At 39.3% G+C, this 22,199-nt stretch overlaps 1 protein-coding gene across 3 annotated transcripts in view; it reads left to right on the top strand.

Annotated features, from left to right (window-relative positions):
- The window catches only part of HADHB (hydroxyacyl-CoA dehydrogenase trifunctional multienzyme complex subunit beta), a 39,589-nt gene extending 28,804 nt beyond the window's left edge, over positions 1-10,785 (top strand). For 2 of the 3 annotated variants that reach the window (XM_024119070.3, XM_028497001.2), the window contains exons 8-15: positions 932-1,119; positions 1,459-1,639; positions 2,591-2,712; positions 4,796-4,875; positions 4,952-4,999; positions 5,704-5,791; positions 6,114-6,188; positions 7,258-7,521. In XM_024119070.3, the coding sequence (XP_023974838.1) occupies positions 932-1,119; positions 1,459-1,639; positions 2,591-2,712; positions 4,796-4,875; positions 4,952-4,999; positions 5,704-5,791; positions 6,114-6,188; positions 7,258-7,506 (1,031 nt within the window). In that variant the 3' untranslated portion in view covers positions 7,507-7,521. Of the gene's footprint in view, positions 1-931; positions 1,120-1,458; positions 1,640-2,590; positions 2,713-4,795; positions 4,876-4,951; positions 5,000-5,703; positions 5,792-6,113; positions 6,189-7,257; positions 7,522-10,017 lie in introns of those variants that run through there. The other variant, XM_028497002.1, reaches the window with a different exon arrangement.
- Positions 10,786-22,199: the final 11,414 nt, after the last annotated feature.

Consider the following 22,199-nt stretch of genomic DNA (forward strand, 5'->3'; position numbering starts at 1 on the left):
TAGTTTCTCCATCAGTAGTGTGGCTGGCTATCTCAGGGATTATTTATTGGAGGGATACTTCTAGATTTGAGGCGTGAGAAGTTTATAACCTGCTAGATTTTAGTTAGGTGATTCTAATATGATACTCCCCCATGAAGATTGTGGCCTTCCTCCCTCTACCATCGTCACAGTGATAAGTCACTGCTTTAGATGATACAACTCTTTTCCTCTACTTTTTCCCCACATCTAGGCATTTTTATAATTAGTTAGAAATTCTCCTAAAAAACTTAGCAAATCTGTGGGACATTTTGTAGCATCAACCCTTATTGTGAAAAGACAGGAAATGTGAAAGATATGGTCATCATGTGCTCTCTTAGTGACATCAAGACCAGGTTGCCACCTAAGGGGTGGCAGGGGATGAAGCCAGAGGCAGGGATGGGGGCGTCCCCCACTCCACACAGCACGGGACCGCTCCTGGGTAGAGCGACACAATGCTTGCCAGTGGCCATAAAGAGGGAAAGGGGCTGCCTTCTATCTAAAAGCCAAAATTTCTCTAGCTTCTAGTAGAAATTGAAATTCTCTTTATAGGAAAAAAGTCGTTATGGAAACTAAAGCTGGGAGCATATAAAATATGCCAAAAGTTCTGGTTTAGAATACGATTTGTTTGAGAGTCGATCCAGTGGATAATTCCGGAAGTTGATGTCCATACAGCCTGAATGAAACTTGTTTTTCTCCAGTGCGTTGAATGTATTTTTAGTCATTTAAAAAACTTACCCTAATCCCTCTGAAGAGGTAGAAACCTTAATTACACATGTTGTACAATGCCAGTAAGTATCATACAATTTTTAAATCAAGAAGCCTAAATTTAAAAAAAGGAAAAGCAGCTTAAATTACCAATGGCCTGGTTATCTATACAAGAGATGTTCATGTACCTGTGCCCTGTGCCCTGTAGCTGTCAGCTTGATTGCTTCCGGCCAGTGTGACGTGGTCGTGGCAGGCGGTGTAGAGTTAATGTCTGACATCCCTATTCGCCACTCAAGGAGAATGAGGAAGATGATGCTGGATCTCAGTAAGGCCAAGACTCTGGGTCAGCGACTGTCTTTAATCTCTAAATTCAGATTGAATTTCCTGTCACCCGAGGTGAGACTTGTGAACGCTTACATAAAGACTTGTGTTGCCGAAGCATCCCATTGCAGAGATTTAGACTTAGGGGAGCTAGCATGGGTTCAGTTATGCTCTAGCAGTTGCAGATTCTGTTAGTTACAGGGAAAGGTTAATTATTTGGTCAAGATGGAAAGAAAGAAAAAATAGTGGTTCGAAGATTTGAATTTGTAAGCCCTTTTTAGAGATGCCCTGCGCAGAAAGAACTTCCCTTGTCTTGCTCTTGATTGATAGTAGACTTTAACTTTCCCAGATAACCCTAGGTATGGTACAGCACCTGTTAACAGTGTGCCTGGTCCTGAATATCTCCTTTCCCAGCTTCCAGCAGTGGCCGAATTCTCCACCAATGAGACCATGGGCCACTCTGCAGACCGACTGGCTGCCGCCTTTGCTATTTCTCGGCTGGAACAGGATGAGTATGCACTGCGCTCACACAGCCTGGCCAGAAAGGCACAGGATGAGGGACTCCTTTCTGATGTCGTGCCCTTCAAAGTACCAGGTAAAACAGTTTGCTTAACTTTGTAGAGGAGAATGCTCTTAATGCTCTTGATATTTGTTAGGGAGTTCTGAATTTCTTCTAAAACTCCAAAGACCCTGAGTGACTTTCCAGTAAATGTGATGGTTCTCATTCCAAAACACTCAGCCTTTATTCTTAAACATGGACTCAAGTTTCAATCCTTGTTGTAACAGTAGGTAAACATTTTTTTTTTAAGATTTTATTTTATTATTTATTTATGTATTTATTTTTGGCCGTGTCGGGTCTTAGTTGCAGCACGCGGGATCTTTGTTGAGGCATGCGGGCTCCTCGTTGCGGCACGCGGGCTTATCTCTAGTTGTGGCGCACGGGCTCCGGGGTGTGTGGGCTCTGTAGTTGTGGTGCGCGGGTTCCAGAGCGCATGGGCCCCGTAGTTTGTGGCACACAGGCTCTCTCGTTGAGGCGCGCGAGCTCAGTTGTTGTGGTGCGCAGGCTTAGTTGCCCCAAGGCACGTGGGATCTTAGTTCCCTGACCAGGGCTGGAACGCACGTCCCCTGCATTAGAAGGTGGATTCTTTACCACTTGACCACCAAGGGAAGTCCCTGGTAAAACTTTTAAAGAGAGAAGTTTTTATGTCTCCTTTAGATCTTGCAGATATGTTTTAGTTCTTACGTGCCTGCCTGTTTTTAAAATTCTTCATTCATATCTCTTCTGTATAGAAGAGCCAAATGTGAGTGAATATGTTAAGAAAATAGGGTATCCTTTCTAATGTTAAATCATTTAGATTATTTCCCAAAAGTCTTAAGAATTTATTTTCAAATTTGGTACTATCTTGATAACTATAAAAGGCTTTCTTTTTAGTGAATATCTGTGGTTTACATTTTATTTGTTCTTGTAATTTTTAAAGTGTGTTTCTCTGGAGAAGATATATAATGCTTGTTGTGCCTTAGAGTTAAAAACTTCATATTTTTATAGGAAAAGATACAGTTACTCAAGATAATGGCATTCGTCCTTCCTCCCTGGAGCAAATGGCCAAACTAAAACCTGCATTCATCAAGCCCTATGGCACAGTGACAGCTGCAAATTCTTCTTTTCTGGTAACTATGTGTGCTATATGTGTTTACTAGTGATCTTTTATAGTTGTGTACCCTGAATAGAAAAGCCTGAAATAGAGGTATTTGTGTGTATTACGAGTAGAGACTTAAAAATATACTTCCTAATTACAAAGATAATATTAAAATAGAATTATAGTTTTTAAAGCCATAGAAGTCTCCTGACCCAGTCACTATTCTGATACAAAAAAGCTGTTCTCTTTAGGCACTTCAGCAGTCAAAAACCTTTGACTGCCTGTGCTAGGCACTGGAGATTAAAAAAACAGTTTATTGTAATGTAGTGAGAAAGTGCTGTGAAGACTATAAGCATAGGCTCTTGGGGAAGATACATAGATGGGTGAGTCAAAGAGGCTTCTTAGAGGAGGTGACCCTTGCTCAGAGAATCTTGAAGGAAGAGTACAAGCCAATTCAAGTAGTGTGTAAACGGCATTCTAGGCAAAAGGAACAGCAAATGCAAAATCAGGAGTTAGGAGAGCAAGGACCTCTTTGGGGAAAAGTTTGGTTGGAACATAGGATATGAATTCAGGGAGTCATAAGGCTTGGAACGTAGGCAGAGAGAGTGAGAAGATACTTCTCCTAGCTCTGATTGTTAGAAAATTATGTTTTATGCCGGCCCCCAAATTACTTTCCTGTAGGCATCATGGAATAAATCTACCCTTGATTTCTGTTGTTGCTATTTTACTTATATGCAGGTAGCTTCATGTCCTTGCTGGGGTTTTTTTTCTTCTCCTCAGTTGAATGTCCCTGCTGATTCTGCTTCTGCTTGGGAGATGTGGTTTCCCTTCTCCTACTACCTTGGGTGTAGTCTTCTGGATATAGTTCATCTGGTCAATGTTTCTTTTACAGTGTAACTCCTCTACCCAGATATACAGTCTAGAAACATAGGCAAATGTTTGACATATTTGATTTTGGTAAATGATTATTTAATGCCTGCTGTTGAGCTCGGACAAGGGTGCCTGAAGTGGTTCCAACAGGATGGTGTACCACTCCGTAAAGCCTGAGTGGTGAAGGGTTGGTTAGGTGATTATTTCCAAAACCAAGTTGGATGATAGGGCCATATGGTATGGGTTACACTCTTGGCAGATCTGAACCCCCTTGATTACTTGTGGGGTGTGCAAAAGGTTCAGGTTTATTCATCAAAAATCAGAAACACGAATCATCAGAGGTAATGCATCACAAATACATGGATTTTCAGAGATTTTGTTAACACACCACATTCACTGCAATTTTGCACAACTACACATTGAATATATTATTGATGTGATATCATTATGTATAGTCACCTGTGTTTCCAGACTTTATGCCCACCTGTCAGTAGTGGCTACATAGCCTCTTCACAGTTACTGAGTTATAAAAATTTGGTCTGATGTGGTAGAAATTGTTTTGATTTTGCAAATTCTAGAGAGTAGCTTCCTTTCCTTTAGGATTTTTTTTTTTTTTTTTTTTTTTTTGAGCTCTTTCTTTTGAAGCAATGGTAAAGGGCTTTTGTGAGTGGTACTTCTTTGTCCCCCAACTCCTCAGTTGTTAGTTGGAAAAAATCATGTGGGGTAGGTCCAGAGAGGGAAGGCCATGGTTCTTATGTTCTCAGCTATCTACCTATTTCTTCTTCTCCCATTGTTATAGTCTATAAATAGAAGGAAATCACCTCGAAGCCACAGGCAGGAAGCAGCTGGGAAACAGTCCAGAAAATGTAAAAATAAATCAATAAATAAGAGATTTTTTTGGAGATTGTTTCAATTCATAAAATTCCTCATATTCTGCACTAAAAGCAAAAAACTTTTAGTTTATCATGAACACATATTTCTAGAGTTACCTATTCTCCTCATCCATTTTGATGATTACGATACTTTCTGAATAGGCCCTTCTACCCTCGTCTTCCAAAAGTGGGTTGGTGTGTGTGTTTGAATTGTGACTTAACGATGGATAAAATGAAAAGGTTTTGTTATATAGAGGCACTGTATAAGTGTTACTGGTTGGTAGATTTAGGAACAGGGCATAGAAGGTGGCTGAAGAAAGACCACCAGAGAGGCTGCAGAATTTAACATTTTTGTTCCGGTCAACATTTCAGACCGATGGTGCATCTGCAGTGCTGATTTTGGCAGAGGAAAAAGCTCTGGCCATGGGTTATAAGCCGAAGGCATATTTGAGGTAAAGTAAGTGTTCAAATAAATTGCCTCTGGTTTCTTTATTTTAGTACTAGAGCTAACTCTCTTTTTTTACCTAGGGATTTCATGTACGTGTCTCAGGATCCAAAAGATCAGCTTTTACTTGGGTAGGTAGCAGTGTATATCCTAGGATTATAATGAAAAATATTTGGTTACCAATGTTTCTTACATAGATTTTAAAGTACATTAAGCCCTGAGTTCATAATTGGCTTGTGAGTTGGGTTTTTTAAATAATAATAATCTTTTATGTTGCTTTATCATTTTTTAGTTTTGGAGTCTTCCACTTTTTTCTTTACTTTTCTACTTATAATTACAATATATATACAATTTTGTATTCTTGTTTTACATTAAGATGTCATAAGCATTTTTTTCATATTGCCACACACTCTGCAACAGTCTTCAGAATAGCTTTTTATAAAAGCCTCCTAATGTTTAGACTCCTCTCCCTCCCTCACGAGGCTCTACCCTCACTAGCCTCCATTATGTCCTGTAACTAGCCACGCCCCTTCTGATGCTCTGCCCTTTGAACTCTGTGTTCTTCTAGCTCTTCACATTATTAATATGTCCTCGTTAATTGTTTACTTGCTTATTATCTATTTCTCTGAGCCCAGAGTATCAACTGCAAAGGGCAGAGGCCATGTCTGTTCAGTTTAATGTTGTATCACCAACGCTTAATATTTGTACAGTAGAATCAGTGAGTGAGTGGAAGACACTCTGATAATTATGTAGAACTCAGTTTGGGGAATATGAAGGAGCTCTTAGGTTAAAAATTAAACTTTTAATATTGTATCACTTATTTTTTTCTTTTCAGACCAACATATGCTACTCCAAAAGTTTTAGAAAAGGCAGGATTAACAATGAATGATATTGATGCTTTTGAATTTCATGAAGCTTTCTCAGTAAGTCACTTTAAAGACACATATCAAAGGACTATAATCATTTAATATGAGTAAAACAAGAGTGGAGCTTTATATTTGAAGTACTGACTTACACTGCTGGGAAGGGCATGATGGGAGGAATCCAGGGCTACACACACAGTGCTGAAAAACATACCTTTTGAAGCTATCACTTTGAGGCCCTTCAAAAGTACCAGATTGTTTCTTTAGGAAATATTCACTGAAAACTGATTTAAAGGTTTGCTTAGCTAAAGTTAGACAAACTCAAAGAACGCCTTGAGGGACATTACTAACAAGGTCCTTATTGAGTTATTTTCCTTTCTAGGGTCAGATTTTGGCTAATTTGAAAGCCATGGATTCTGATTGGTTTGCACAAAACTACATGGGTAGAAAAGCCAAGGTAAGTTTCTGGTTAAAAATATGCTCGAGGAACTTCCCTGGCGGTCCAGTGGTTAAGACTCTGCGCTTCCACTGCAGGGGGCGTGGGTTCGATCCCTGGTTGGGGAATTAAGATCCTGCATGCCGTGCAGCGTAGCCAAAAAAAAGCTTGCATTTCCAAAGCACTTTAATACCTGCTGATAAAAATATGAAGAGGAAAGCTGCTGCTTCTTATGAAGAATTTTGTGTTTCATTACATATATTTATTTCTTAGTTGAAAAATACCTCCTGGAAATTCTTTAGAAAAAAATAAAAGCAAGGATAAAGAAGATGTGGCACATATATGCAATGGAATATTACTCGGCCATAAAAAGAAACAAAATTGAGTTATTTTTAGTGAGGTGGATGGACCTAGAGTCTGTCATACAGAGTGAAGTAAGTCAGAAAGAGAAAAGTATCATATGCTAACACATACATATGGAATCTAAAAAAAGAAATGGTTCTGAAGAACCTAGGGGCAGGACAGGAATAAAGATGCAGGCTTAGAGAATGGACTTGAGGACACGGGGAGGGGAAAGGGTAAGCTGGGACGAAGTGAGAAAGTGGCATTGGCATATATACACTACCAAATGTAAAATAGCTAGTGGGAAAGAGCTGCATAGCACAGGGAGATCAGCTCGGTGCTTTGTGACCACCTAGAGGGGTGGGATAGGGAGGATAGGAGGGAGATGCAAGAGGGAGGAGATCTGGGAATATATGTATGCACAGAGCTGACTCACTTTGTTATACAGCAGAAACTAACACCATTGTAAAGCAATTATACTCCAATAAAGATGTTAAAAAACAAAAAATAAAATAAAAGCAAAATTTTAGGTTGTCTTTGTTCATCCATCTGATGTTAGATGAAAAATAAATGGGCCCTTGGCTTTCAGAATTGATTTAGAATTTCTTTCTTTTGCAGTAAAATAACTTGTGATTTGTCTTAAGTTAGTTACTTCCCTTTATTGCCATTACTACCTGTTAACTACGAGCCTGGCCTGATTCTTAAGTAAACTCATCTTTATATTTGTGTTTATTTTTGTGGGAGCCAGGTTGGATCGCCTCCTTTGGAGAAGTTTAACATCTGGGGTGGATCACTCTCCCTGGGGCACCCATTTGGAGCCACTGGCTGTCGGTTGGTGATGGCAACTGCCAACAGATTACAGAAGGAAGGAGGCCAGTATGGGTTAGTTGCCGCCTGTGCAGCTGGAGGGCAGGTATGTCACAGAAGCTTCATAGGAGCTTCCAGAAAGTCATTTTCTTGGAAACAAAACAGATTCATCCAAGAATGGTTGATTTAGCTTAATTTGAAACAGTCTTAGAGCGATTTTTCTGACGACAGACAACCGGGAAAAAAGCAGCCCATGTTTGTGGGGAGGGAGTACAACTTTAATTCTGATAGTACTTTGAAAGGAAGAATCTATTTAAATCCAAGTTATTTTTTTTCCCTAAAATAATGTTTATGTTTTTTGTTTATAAAAGTTATATGTGCTCCTTATGGAAATTATGAAAATACAAAAAATATTTAGAAAATAAAATTATAATCACGTATAATCCCTTCATCAGACACTATCATTATTCACACTTTGATATATTTCCTTCTTTAATTGTAAAATTTTATTCATTTATCTAGTCACCATGAGACCTTATCCATAAAATCTCTCCAAGTCTTTCTTGAGAATTGAACTATACCTTAATGGAGAATTAATCTGCCTCTGGATAACGTATTGCTATTTAGCTGAGGAAAATTATGTTTTTCTACAGATTTTTTTTCTGTCTGCTTTACTTATGTTACTGACGAAACTTCCTACCTGCTATAGCATTTCACCGTGGGAATAAAATCCAAAAGGAAGGCTGGTTGTAATCTTTTTTTTTTTTCCAACCCTGATGGAAACAGATTTGATTTTTCTCCAGGTAACAGAAACTATCTGTTGCCGACCAAGATGAATAAGATATGTAAAAGTATAAACATCTTACATTTAAAAGCCTTTATTTATGGCTTTTTCTCAGAGACTTTGAAGAAGCAAGGGATCAGTTATTTTTAGGTTGGAATATTTTAGACTTCACGATCAGAAGTGTTTTCTAATCTGTGTAACTTCATTTACAGAAAACCATGGTAAATCGGGGCTGGAGCCCTCCCTCTTATCTTTCTATGCCAAGTTTAAAAGAGGGAGGTAACTAGTGCGTAGCATTGCACATAGTGCATAGTCCACATAGGTTAATGTCCTTTGGTTTTGAGTGTTTGTTCCCTAATTTTTTAATCTAGCACATAGAGGATTAATAACACAATACTAGATGCTTTTGCAGATGAACAAAGAATAATATCCAGTATTATTACTTACCTCTAGAAGTTTACAGTATAGTGAAGAAGGAGATGATGCATCTTAGAAACTAGATTAAACTTGGCATTGTTTCATCAAGAGCCAAATGAGTGCTACAAACATGATTAGATCAAAGGAGGAATCCATCATTGTGGATCAGGATTTCTCAGCTTTGGCACTAGTAACATTTTGGGCCAGATAATTCTTTGTTGCGGGTGAGGGGACTGTGCTGTGAGTTGTAGGGTGTCTAACATGGTCTCTACCTACTAGATACCAGTAGCAAACCACCCCCTCACTCCCCACCCCCCGCCCCCCCGCCATACACACACAGTTGGGACAACCAGAAATATCTCCAGACATTGCTAAATGTCCTCTGGGGAGGGGAGGGAGCAAAATCACTGCCGTTGAGAACCACTGATCTAGTGCAATGTAAAAGATTTGGAACATGAAAACAACACAGTTGAAATAAAACAGGAGAAGGAATATTCTACCTTATTATGGGCCCTTCTAGGACAACCCTTCAGTTGTCAAACCTTCCCATCCGTGTTCTTTTGTTTGCTTGTGCCTGTATCAAGGTATTTAGCAGTTTGTTGAACTACAGTGTATATTAGATTGAGGATACAGACCATGTAGCAAAACTTTGTACCCACACAGTGTTCCAGCTTGGTGCCTTATAAATAATAGTTGCTTAATAAATATTTGTGGGGATTGAATTGAATCTAGAAGCAGAGAGATTAGTTAGGCTATTAACTAGTTTGATAGCAGTCCAATAGATAGAATGACTATGATTATCAGATAGGATTTAGACTCATGAAATCATTAATTTCTATACTAGGTTTAAACTCGGGAGATAACTTGGATATAGCACTGTGCCTAGTACTAGGAAAGGGATTTTCTACCTTTTTACCTTTGTGGGACCTCAAATCATCATCTTCACCCGCATAGAGTAGTAAAGAAGAGACCAGGTTTTGGAATCATCTGGTTTCAAGTCCTGGCCCTGTTACTTAATAGCTTTGTGGATTTGGATGAGTAACTAAACCTCTCAAAGCCTCAGTTTTCTTATCTAGGAGAGAGAGAAGGCTGTTGTTGGATTCACTGTATTGCGTTTATTTTTAAACAGCTAAAAAAGCCCCTCTGGCTTATTTTAATAGTAACCACTTACGGAGCATCTACTAGGAGTCAGACTCTTCTAGATAGACTCTGATACACATGTGTATACATGTATGTGTGTGTGTGTGTGTATACATACATTGTGTGCTATCTAATTTAATGCTCACGGAAACACTTCGAAGTGGGCACCATGAACCCCATTTTAGAGAGGAAGTTGAGGTTCAGAATCCTAATAACTTTCCCAAGATCACACAGTGTTTGAATGGCAGAGCCAGGATTAAGTTCCAAAGCCTATATTTTTCCCGTTGTTCTATGCTGCCTCTGTACTGGCCGGATTCATCGCATTTGATTGCTCTAATTGAACTTGTTTTTCCTTTACAGGGCCATGCTATGATAGTGGAAGCTTATCCAAAATAATAGATCAAGAAGAGGTGACCTGGAGTTTCTGTGCAACACTCACCCTAGGCAATGCCATTTCAATGCACTACTCAGTGACATCTATAGTTCCTAGCTCCTCTTAGGAAAACAAAATTTGTGGCCTTCTGTTAAGTACTTTGCAGTTAAGCCTTGCCAGTGTTCTGAGCTTTCCAATAATCACGGCTTATTACTCTTTCAGGAATTTCTTAGTTACCAGAATCTCTCAACAGTGATAAGTTTAAGCAATTGTGTTTGGTCTCTATTTTTATGAAAGACTGAATGAGTGGTTGCAATTTTGGAAAGAATTTAGCTGAGATTTGGAATCACCTTTGTAACATTTGCAAATTATAGCTTATTCCTATTTGTGACCTAAAGATAAATGTTTTCTATAAAATACAAACGAATGTGCCTAAATTTAACTTAATTATAGAAAGGTAATTCAGAATCTAAACATCACTGAAAATTTACAGTAAATGTTTAGATATATAAATACCATGTTGGTTAACCTTAATAAAGTAGAGAAGTATCAGAGAACCATTCGCATTGTTTTATTAGAGGTAAAAGGTGGTTCTCTTGGCTTAGGGACAGATTTTGCCTTGGATTACTCATTTGTAACTTCTAACCATTTTAGTCAACCATGAAGCCGCTAGGAACATAAAGAAGGTCCTGCTTTAGAATAACACCATTTTTTCCCTAGTGCCCAATTGAAATAAATTTATTTTGTCGTTTGGAGATGTTTCTGTTTGCCGGGTTTAATGCAATGTAAAGAAATTTCAGAAATTTGGTCAACATACTAAAAATTCTCTCCGTTTTTTGACAGCCAAACTACATTAAATAACATGTATGCTAGTGCATTGCAGAAGCAAAAGTCTCAGTTGCAACCGTTCATGTGAATTTCATTTAGGTCTATGAAGGTTACTGGCAATCAGAGTCATACTCTAGTTCAGGGACAGATTGGGCAAGGGAGCAAGAGCTAATCTCTTAAAAGGTTATTTGAGAGTCCCAGCTTTATTTCCCCATGATTTCATTGGTGAATTCCACCTAATGTGAGTTTTTAATACTGCAAACCATTATATTTACATATCACAAGTATTAACTCTAGATAAGTTAAATATAAAAGATAAAAAACTTTTTAAAATTTAGGAAAAAAATACCACTATGACCCTTAGGTTAGGGTGGGGAGAATTTCTTAAATAAGACGTTTAAAGTGTTATCATAAACGAAAAGATCTATAAATTGGCCTATGTTGAAATAAGAACCTTTGTTCTTTATATGATAGAGTGGAAAGACAAGCCACAAATGTGGTGAAGATACAGATACAACTTACAAAGGATGTGCATATATATATCTGTTATATATATGTACATATATATATCTTATCAAAAATATATCTCTTATATCTCTATCATATCATACATATGATAGATACCTTACAAGATATATATGATATAGCTATATTTTACAAAGGATCCAGGGTGTATACAGAATTCCTGTCAATCAAAAAGAAGAAAGATAGGGACTTCCCTGGTGATCCAGTGGTTAAGACTCTGGGCTTCCACTGCAGGGGGCTCAGGTTCATTTCCTGGTCGGGGAACTAAGATCCCTCCTGCATGCTGTGCGGTGAGGCCAAAAAAAAAAAAGAAGAAAGATAACATGGTAAAATATGGCAAAAGATATTAACAGGTATTTTTTTAGAAAATAATGTACAAATGTAGAATAAACATGAAAAGATGTGCATTAGTAATCAAGAAAAACCAAACCAAGATCATGATGAGGTATTATTTTATACCTACTAGACTGACAAAAATGAACAGGACTGAGAATACCAAGCGTTAGTGAGGATGTAGAACAGTAGGAACTTTTTTTTAAAAATTTATTTATTTATTTATTTTTGGCTGCTTTGGGTCTTCGTTGCTGCGCACGGGCTTTCTCTAGTTGCGGCAAGTGGGCGCTACTCTTCGTTGCGGTGCACGGGCCACTCATTGCGGTGGCCTCTCTTGTTGCGGAGCACGGGCTCTAGGGCACATGGGCCTCAGTGGTTGTGGCACACGGGCTCAGTAGTGGCTCAAGGGCTCTAGAGTGCAGGCTCAGTAGTTGAGGCCCACGGGCTCAGTTGCTCCGCGGCATGTGGGATCCTCCCGGACCAGGGCCCAAACCCGTGTCCCCTGCATTGGCAGGCGGACCCCCAACCATTGCGCCACCAGGGAAGCCCGAGTAGGAACTTTTTATACACTGCTGGTGAGAATGTAGATTGATACAACCACTTTGGAAAACAGTCTGGCATTATCTTGTACATTTGAATATGACACATGGTTTATAATCCAGCTTTTCCACTCTTGGGTATATTTCCTGGAGGAACTTGTACATGAGTACCAGGAGACATGTACAACAGTGTTGATAGCAGCATCGCTCTCTAATAGCAAAATATTGTAAATAACGAATGTTCATCCACAGCAAAGTTTTAAAAATAAGCAAAACTAAGTACATTTCTAGGATGCCTACGTACGAGGTGAAAATATTTTCCAAAACAGTTAAGAAAAAAGAGAAATCTTACAGAAGAATGCCAAATAATATATGTAGACTCCAGGCTCCAGGAGGTGGAACATGCCCTTCCCCTCTTGAGTGTGGGCTGGACTTAGTGACTCAATTCCAGTAATTAGAGTGTGAAGACAGAAAACAAGGCAACCTTACAGTGGAGAAACCTGGCAAACACTAGTTTAACCAAATGACCAAGGTTGTTATCGGTGCTGTCATGTGGATATCACAGACCTCCTGGTACGAGGTAATCAGAAGGGCCCTTCACCTTAGTGGTATTCTTTCCAAGTACTCATAACCTAGTCGATTCATGAGAAAACGTCAGACAAAACTAAATTGAGGGACATTCTACAAAATACTTCACCACTACTCAAAACTATTGAAGTCATGAAAAATAAAAGAATACTGAGAAACTGTCACAGACCAGAGGAGGCGAAAGAGACACGAGAACTAAACGTAATGTAGTATCCTGGGTTGGATTCTAAAACAGAATAAGGACACTAATTAAAAAAAAAACTGGTGAAATCTGGGGTTTAGTTAATAGTTTAAAAAGGAGCCCAGATATAAATTCACATATAGTGAAATTATATTCTAGGAGAGTGCCAGGACTATTTAGTGGGGTAAGGACAGTCTTTTCAACAAATGGTGTTGGGAAAATTGTATATCCACATGCAAAATAATGAAGCTGGACCCCTGCATTACACCATATACAGAAATTAACTCAAAACAGATCAAAGACCTAAACATAAAAGCTAAAATCATATAACTCTTAGAAGGAAACAGGGAAAGCGTCATGATACTGGATTTGGCAATGATTTCTTGGATATGACACCAAAAGAACAGGAAGGAAAAAAATTGGAGTTCATAATTCTGTAAATCAAAGGACACGGTGAAAAAGCAACCTATGGAATGGGGGAAAATATAAATCGTATCTGATAAGGGGTTAATATCCAGAATATATAAAGAACTACAACTCAAGAGCTAGAAAACCCAATTTTAAAATGAGCAAAAGGGCTTCCCCGGTGGTGCAGTGGTTGAGAGTCAGCCTGCCAGTGCAGGGGACACGGGGTCGATCCCTGGTCCAGGAGGATCCTGCGTGCTGCAGAGCAGCTAGGCCCATGCGCTGCAACTGCTGAGCCTGTGCTCTAGGGCCCACGAGCCACAACTACTGAGTTTGCGTGCCACAGCTGCTGAGGCCCACATGCCTAGAGCCCGTACTTCACAAGGAGAGGAGCTGCCACAATGAGAAGCCCGTGAACCACAGCGAAGAGTGGCCCCCACTCGCTGCAACCAGAGAAACGCCTGTGCGCAGCAATGAAGACCCAACGCAGCCAGAAACAATAAATAAATAAAATAAAAAAATAAATTTATAAAAAAAAATGAGCAAATAATTTGAGTAGATATTTCTCTAAAGAAGATGTACAATGAGCACATGAAAAGATGTTCAGCGTTTTGAGCAAAGAACTGTTCCAGGTGCCTTTTACAGTCTTCCAGGGAATTGACATTTTTTCCATTAAGAGAATTTTGTAAAGACCGAAATAAATGGAAATCCGAAGTTGCAATGTCTGGTGAATACAGCGGATGATGTATTCATTGGTCCACTGATGGACCAATGGATAAACAAAATGTGTATATACATGCAATAGAATACTATGTAGCCTTAAAAAAGAAGGCAGTCCTGTCACATGCTACAACATGGATGAAGCTTGAGGATATTATGCTAAGTAAAACAAGCCAGTCACAAAAAGACAAATACTGTATTGATTCTACTTGTCCCAGGTATTTAAAACAGTCAAATTCATAAAGACAGTAGAATGGCGGTTGCCAGGGCTTGGGGGAGGGGGGATGAGGGGTTGTTTAATGGGTAAAGGATTTCTGTTTGGGAAGATGAAAAGAATTGTGAAGATTGGTTGCACTACAATGTGAATGTACGTAACACTACTGAACTGTATACTTAAAAATCATTAAAATGATAACATTTCATGTATATTTTACCACAATTAAAATTTTTTTTAAGGTAAGGGAAAACATTCAGAACAGAAGTTACCTCTAGGTAGGGGGCAGTGGAATTGGAGTGGAGAGGAGCACACAGGTTAAAGTTATGTACTATTTCAAAACATTTTATCTGTATAGAGAGAGCCACGTTATTTTCATTAGCATGACTGCTACAAAAGATCATCCTTGGCTGTGGTGATTATAGACACCTTCTTGATGTTTGTTCTTAAATATCTTAAACTGGTTATTTTTTTAAAGATCCCAACTTAAAAGTGTCTCTCTTTTCATCTAAAACTTTAATTAGACCCTCTGTTCCACCAAATAACCAATTGAGAGTGGGGCCTTTATTTGCCCTCATCTTCTTTCATTCAAATTTCAGAAGGTCAGCTCCCCAACTTCTCCCCCACCCTCTCCCCACCACTCTTTCCTGCCCCTGGCTGTTTGCTTCTCCACCTGTCTTCTCCCCCATCCTTTCTCAGTTTTGTGTATTTCTCCAGGCCTCTGAAGTTCCGGTCTTTCTTGAGGAGTAAAAGGCGGTAGCAGGGTCTCCCGGGCTTTCTCAGATTTTAATGGATGACTCAGAGTCCCTCTGCCTATATCCGCTGTGGTTTTGGGGGACTCTGAAGTGGTTTATTGTGCTTCCTCAATGAAGAGGGATCATTGATGGAGAGGAAATGGGAGAATGTGGGGATTGGAGGACAAAAATAGTGAGTAGACATATTATTCTGAAAATAAATAGATGATTGTGAAAGAGAAGAAGCATTTAGACATGTTGGCAGTGTTTGTACTCAATGTCGTACTCAAATTGGAGCCCTTTTCCCTTCCACACTTAAAGAACCGTCAGTGATCAATTGATTCCCAAAGCAGAACTCCAAATAGGGAGTTCACAGCTTCCCCAGGAACCCTTAATATAGTCTATCCTTCTGTACAAACTTAAATTCCAGGGCATATTTTGTTTGTGTTTCTTTGCTTGTCAAGATTCTATTTTTAAATATGCAAAATGTTTAGGAAAAAAAAATTTTTAATAAATTTATTTTTGGCTGCGTAGGGTCTTCACTGCTGTGCACAGGCTTTCTCTAGTTGCGTTGAGCGGGGGCCACTCTTCATTGTGGTGCGCGGGCTTCTCATTGCGGTGGTTTCTCTTGTGGAGCACGGGCTCTAGGCGCACTGGCTTCAGTAGTTGTGGCACTCGGGCTCAGTAGTTGTGGCTCGCAGGCTCAGTAGTTGTGCACGGACTTAGTTGCTCCGTGGCATGTGGGAATCGTCCCGGACCAGGGCTCGAACCTGTGTCCCCTACGTTGGCAGGCAGATTCTTAACCACTGTGCCACCAGGGAAGCCCCTAGGAAAACTTTTTGAAAACCATTTTTTTCCAGTATAAAAATACATGCTCATCGTAAAAACTTCAAACAATATAGAGTAGAAGAAGAAAATGAAAAATCAAGTAGAGATACCCACTGTTTATATTTTGATCTCTCCTTTTTAATGTGTACATATTTATGTGGACATATAGAACATAATTGCCTGGTATAATGGTGTTCTGGAACCCTTTTGTTTTACTTAGCTATGTAGTATTTTTTCATATTAGTGGGTGTAGCTATATGTCATCATTTTTAATGACCACATAGCATTCCTTTGTATGGATATATCCTAATTTGTTTTACCAAGTGCCTCTTTTTGAGGATGTGAACACGCTAGAGTGCACACCCTTTGTACATTTATCTGTTCAGTTGTTTACTTATTTCTTTAAGCCTTCTTTTTAGAAATGGAATTGCTGCTATATCTCACCTTCTTGTATTTACCTCCAGAGCATTCTTTTTCATTCCTTTTTTTTTTTTTTTTATGGTGAGAGCCAAGTGAACAAAGGCTTAATGTCATTTCATTTATCCATTCTCAAGTGTGCTTTTAGCAGCAGAGCATGCACTGAGTATGTGCAATCATTTGAGAAGGAAAACGAGAACACATATATCTACAGAAGCATACTCAGGAAAGGAATCTGCTGTTTCTATTCTATATTACTTGAATTTTTCAAAAAAATATTTTATAATTAAAACAATTAAGACTGTAAGTTGTTAATAAAGTGAAAGTGTGTATATACACTAATATGTATAAAATAGATAACTAATAACCTGCTGTATAAAAAATTAATTTAATTTAAAAATAAATAAATATTTTAAAAAGTGAAAGTGGCACTGAGACCTGACTCTGTTGCCGGGGACACTAGCAAGGCACAGCCCCCACGGGATTCCAGTAGCTGCTGCTTCCTGTGAGGGCTGGAACAAGTATGTGGCACAGAGACATTGCAGTTGTCCTGGTGAGTTGATATGTTCTATTTGAAAGAATGATTGAATCCATTTAGAGAAATACTTGAGCTGGTTTATACACAATTAAAATATTCACACAAATCCTTAAGTGGAGATATAGTGTATGTAAGAAAAATATTTTCAATGGCATGTGGTTAGCATATCACTTTTTTATTTCGAAAGAAAACATCCTCATTCCACTTTATAAAAATATCCGTGAATTTTTAAATCAACAAACATTCGTCAGATTTTTTTCATTTATTTAGTTTTAAAATTTTTCAGAGTCCTGTCACCATCCTCTTGTGGATTCTGTAAGATAATTCAGCTAGATATCTTGGTGTCCTCTAAAGGCTTTTCTTAAAATATTTCTTCTCTATATCTAGTCTTAGTTTGATCCTGTCATTTTTTAAATGTCAGTGTTTGTCATCTTTTCTCCTTAATTCTTGGCAGTCTGTGTTATCTTTCTCTCTACTTTAAAATTTATACCGCATTCTTACAAATGTTCTCATAGCAGTGACTTTTTGTATACATGCATACGTCTATGAAACTTACATTTTATAGTAATGTATTTTACAGAGATTAAAGAAAGAGGGACCTATTAACTTCACCTTTTCCTACATTTTGAAAGGAAATGAACCAAATTCTCCCCTTGGCCTCCAATGTTTAGAAGATCAGAGTTCCTGTCAATTAAGCCATCCTTTCTTTGTAGCTATAGAGAAGAAATAATCAGACAAGAAATCACTGAATAGTTAAAATAAGATCATTTGTATCAAATATATCTGTAACATGAACTGTTGATTAGTTAAAAACTGGTTGAGACAGTTTTACTTGTAATTATTTTGAACTTTGATATCTGTTGATTATTTTTACAGCAAAGGCAGCCTTATTCATTAGGTAGCTTTAGTTAGTTTTTCATACTTTTCTTGCTTGGTTAGTCACAGGTGGGGAACAGGTAAGCTGCCAGAGAGATGAGAGTGACTAATGAAAACAGAAGCCTATCTTTCCCAAGGGCTGAGCTCTGGGAGGCAGAAAGGGTTCAGAGGATTGGCCAGGACCCATCCCTGGATTCAAGGACACACCCTTGACACCCTTGAAGGAACACGGCTCTGCCTGTGGGTCACTCAGAGCTTCTGTCTTCCCCTTGAAAGAGCTCACCCTAAAGCCTCGCCCTAAAGCCTCTGCAAGCTACCCTCTCCTCTGGACACCGGACCCACCAATGGCAGTTCCTTCAACACAATGGTTTTTCAGGGTAATTAAAAATTCGTTAGTGTGGGGCTTCCCTGCACAGATGGGATGGGAGGGAAGAGTGGAAGGGAGCCAGAGGAATTTACAGAGAAAGCGCTACAGCCCATGCTACAGTCAAATGGGCATCCAGGTCACTGTGGGACCACCTGGAGCCCACATGCCCCAGTGAGAGAGGCCTGCCCAGGTTCCCTGCTGGGGTCTGGGCCAAGGCCTCAGTGAGCAGGAGAGGACTTGGGGGCCCTAGGTCACAACCAACCATGTATCAAGCCAGGTACAGTCACATCCCCAAGGATCTGGGAAATCTGGATTGTTCTGGAACTTCCAGGAAGCTGGGTCATTGATCAAAGAGCCAAGGTTAGAAAAGGCAAATATTAGAGCTGATTGCTATCCTAAAATAATTTCAAGATAGACTGGAGTCTTAAATGTAACAAAGAATCTGGAAAAATACCGGGATAAATTATCAAAATAATTTTGAAGTGAGGAAGGCTTTTCTAAACACAACACAAAACCCAGAAGCCAGAAAGGAAATAAATTAGACTGTATACAAAGTTTTAAATTTGGGATGAAAAGAATGTTGGGTTAAAAAGGCAAAAGACAACATATTTGTAGGACGGTGATTGAATAAAGGGCTAACCTTAACACAAGGATTTTTTTATCTTACACATCATTAAGAAAATGGGCAAAAACAGGAAAAGGTGTTGCCGAAATATCAGCTTCCCTGTGCACCAAGGCCGAACAGAAATACGGAGACAGGGATATTGGAGGAAGAGAGAGACGGCTTTATTTTTCTGCCAGGGAGAAGGGAAGACACAGCAGGCTAGCCCCTCAAGAACGGCGCCTCCACTCCTAGGGAAACAGGGAAGATTTTATATGTGGGGCTCGTAGTCGGAGCATATGATAAGGATGAAAGGTCTTGCATTCTTCCTTTCCTTTGCATTATTTCAAAACAGTCATAGCTGGCGTCAGGCCGCCTGGTAATTGGGGTCCGGCAGTCTGGTAATTGTGTCCATTTGCCTTTGGTTTATCGCCGGTGACTTTGCTTCTGAAATGCGGAAACTATAGGGGGTGATTTGTTATGAGGGGCATATAGAATGTTAAGTGCCCGGACATAATAGGGAGTGAGACGCACCGGATGTTAACTCACACAGAGTTAGGGGTGATAGGTGACAATGTAAATTACATAGTGTCAGGGAGTGAGGTTAGCTTTGTAAAGTACAAATCTAGTTACTACAAATTAGTGACAGTTAAAGTAAACCAAGGAGTGATTAACTCTTTCAGGCCAGGTTATGTTTCTTCTCTAGCCTGTTCACTGTTCCCTTTATTTTCCTTGTTCTCAGAGGAGGGAAAACTTCATTTCTATTTTTGCTGCAACACAGGCAGTTTACTGAAAAATAAATATCAATAGTTTGATAAACATATAAAAACATCTAACTTAAGATATAAGAAATGCAAATTGAAATAAAAATATTTGTCACCTACCAATTATCAAAAGACAAGATATTGATAATCTTCAGTGTTGACAGAAGTGTACTTATATAAAATATGTATACAAGGATGTTCAAAGCAGAGTTGTTTGTGATAGCAAATGAGTTAAACAACCCAAATGTCCAAAAGGGATAGGTTAAGTAAGTTATGGCATTTCCAAACAACAGAACATTTTTATGGGAAAAAAAGTAAAATAGCTCTATTTGGAGTGAACCCCAATATATATGGTGAAATTTAAAGTGTATATTATACTCTCTTTTATGTAAAAAAAAGAGAATCTATATTAGATACCTGTGCTTTTTATACTTGGAATATTTCTGGAAGAATACATCAGAAATCTGGCAATAGTTGTTGCTTCTGGGGAATGAGACTAAGAGTCTGAATGGGTCTGTGTGCTGTTTGATATACATATTTTCTAACCACGGGTGTGCTTTTTTTTTTAATTAAAAAAAGAAAGATGGGAATTCTCTGGTGGTCCAGTGATTAGAACTTGGTGCTTTCACTGTGGGGCCTGGGTTCAATCCCTGGTTGGGGAACTAAGATCCCACATGTCACGCAGTGAGGCCAAATTAAAAAAAAAAAAAAAAAAAAGAAAGAAAGAAGGAAAGAAAGGGGGAAAAAAGAACTGATTTACACACACACACACACACACACACACACACACACACACACACACACACAGCACCTAGGGTAGAAATCTAGCCTCAATACACTTCCACTTTCACCACCACCCCTGGCTAAGGTCACTGCTGAAAGAACAGCAAACATATAGAGCACATACATGCATGGGAGCAAAGACTTTGTAAATAATTGATTTCCGAAAACATGAAATCTGTTTCATGTTTGAAAGAATGGTGAAGAATCTGTTTTGAGAACCACAGAGAGAAGACACAGGTGCTTGGGGCGGGGCGCTATCAGCAAGTTGGAAACTGTCTACTGCAGCTGCAGGTGGTCTCAGATGGACACCAACAGCATCTGCTACCGTCGCCAAAGGGGGTCAGTCAGAGAGCCGAGTGGGCCTGGACAGTGCTCAACAGGGGCTCTTGAGGACCAGGAATGACAGAAGAAAAAGGTGGGATTGAGACCTCTGGAGGTGAGCTGCTTCTGTGCTGGGCAGAGACTGAGCAGTGGTAGCCTCCAGTTAGGAGATGCAAGGACAGACTGCTTGGAGAGAAGACGCTCCACCTAGAAGCAGAAACACCAAAGGAAAAAGTGACTCAGAGAACATTAGAAAGTTGATGGAGCTGGAGCTGGAGAAACCCCTAAGGATTCTACTCCCAACACATAATTTTTCTTAATTGATACCCTATTCATCTTAACCCCTTTGAGTTCATGACAAGTGAGAAGAACAAGAGAGATGACATCTTCCTGATTCAATGAAAGTTGAGGTGTCCAAGGTATATAAAACAATGAATAGAACTAAGGAAGTGAGTTTTCTTATACAATATTTTTAGACCGTTCCTGTAACTTTAGAGAAGTTTGAGTCATTTCTGCATGTACAAAAAAATGCCCAGGAAGAGATTGGAAGGAGATGCTGCAGATCAACAAAGTGTCTGTTGTGTTGGCCTCAGTGCTCCCCAGGGCCTAGCACCATTCACCACGGCCTTAAGTAATATTTATATTCAATGAATCAATCAATAGATAAAATACACCAAGACATTAACAGTAGTTGTCACTAAATGGTAGGATTTGGTATGTTTTTTCTATTTTTCTGTGTTTTTAAATTTTGTATTCTCTAATGGTAAAATATCTTAATAAAAAAATTAAATCTTACAGTCTCAACTTCTTTCTTAAGGACCAACCAGGTACAGAGTCCTTCAGTTTTGCCCAGGTGTCACTGGTTATCGGGAAGCACCCACAGGCTTAGACCTAGGGTGGGATTCAGACAAACAGATACTTATTGCTGCCACCTGCTCACTCCCAAATCCAAGGTCAACCATAAGGCTATTGGCCTTTATCCCTCTATATACAGAATGATAATTTGAAACCAGTAAGTTTTTATCCCTGTTGGCAGCTTTTCTGAGGTCCCAGTTTGTCCCCTGGGCAAAGGAACTTCCCTTTCCATTTCTCTGTGTTTTGAGCCCTCCAGGCCATGTCAGTAGAGTCTTTGGTAACAAAGGTCTAGGCTTCTCTTAACTGTATCCAAACAGGTTATCTTAAAACTTCCTTTACTATGTAAACTAATAGGTTACTAAAGAATAAAGGTAGCTTAGACTTTTATCCCATATGAATCCTTATTTCTTTTTTTTCTTTCTTTTTTTAAAATCTTTTTATATATATATAAATTTATTTTATTTATTTATGGCTGCGTTGGGTCTTCGTTGCTGCGCGCAGGCTTTCTCTAGTTGCGGCGAGCGGGGGCTACTCTTCATTGCAGTGCACGGGCTTCTCATTGCGGTGGCTTCTCTTGTTGCAGAGCACGGGCTCTAGGCACGTGGGCTTCAGTAGTTGTGGCATGCAGGCTCAGTAGGTGTGGTGCACGGGCTTAGTTGCTCCGCGGCATGTGGGATCTTCCCGGACCAGGGCTCGAACCCGTGTCCCCTGCACTGGCAGGTGGATTCTTAACCACTGCGCCACCAGGGAAG

This window comes from Physeter macrocephalus, chromosome 12 (genome assembly GCF_002837175.3).
Source record: "Physeter macrocephalus isolate SW-GA chromosome 12, ASM283717v5, whole genome shotgun sequence".
Lineage (NCBI taxonomy): Eukaryota > Metazoa > Chordata > Mammalia > Artiodactyla > Physeteridae > Physeter > Physeter macrocephalus.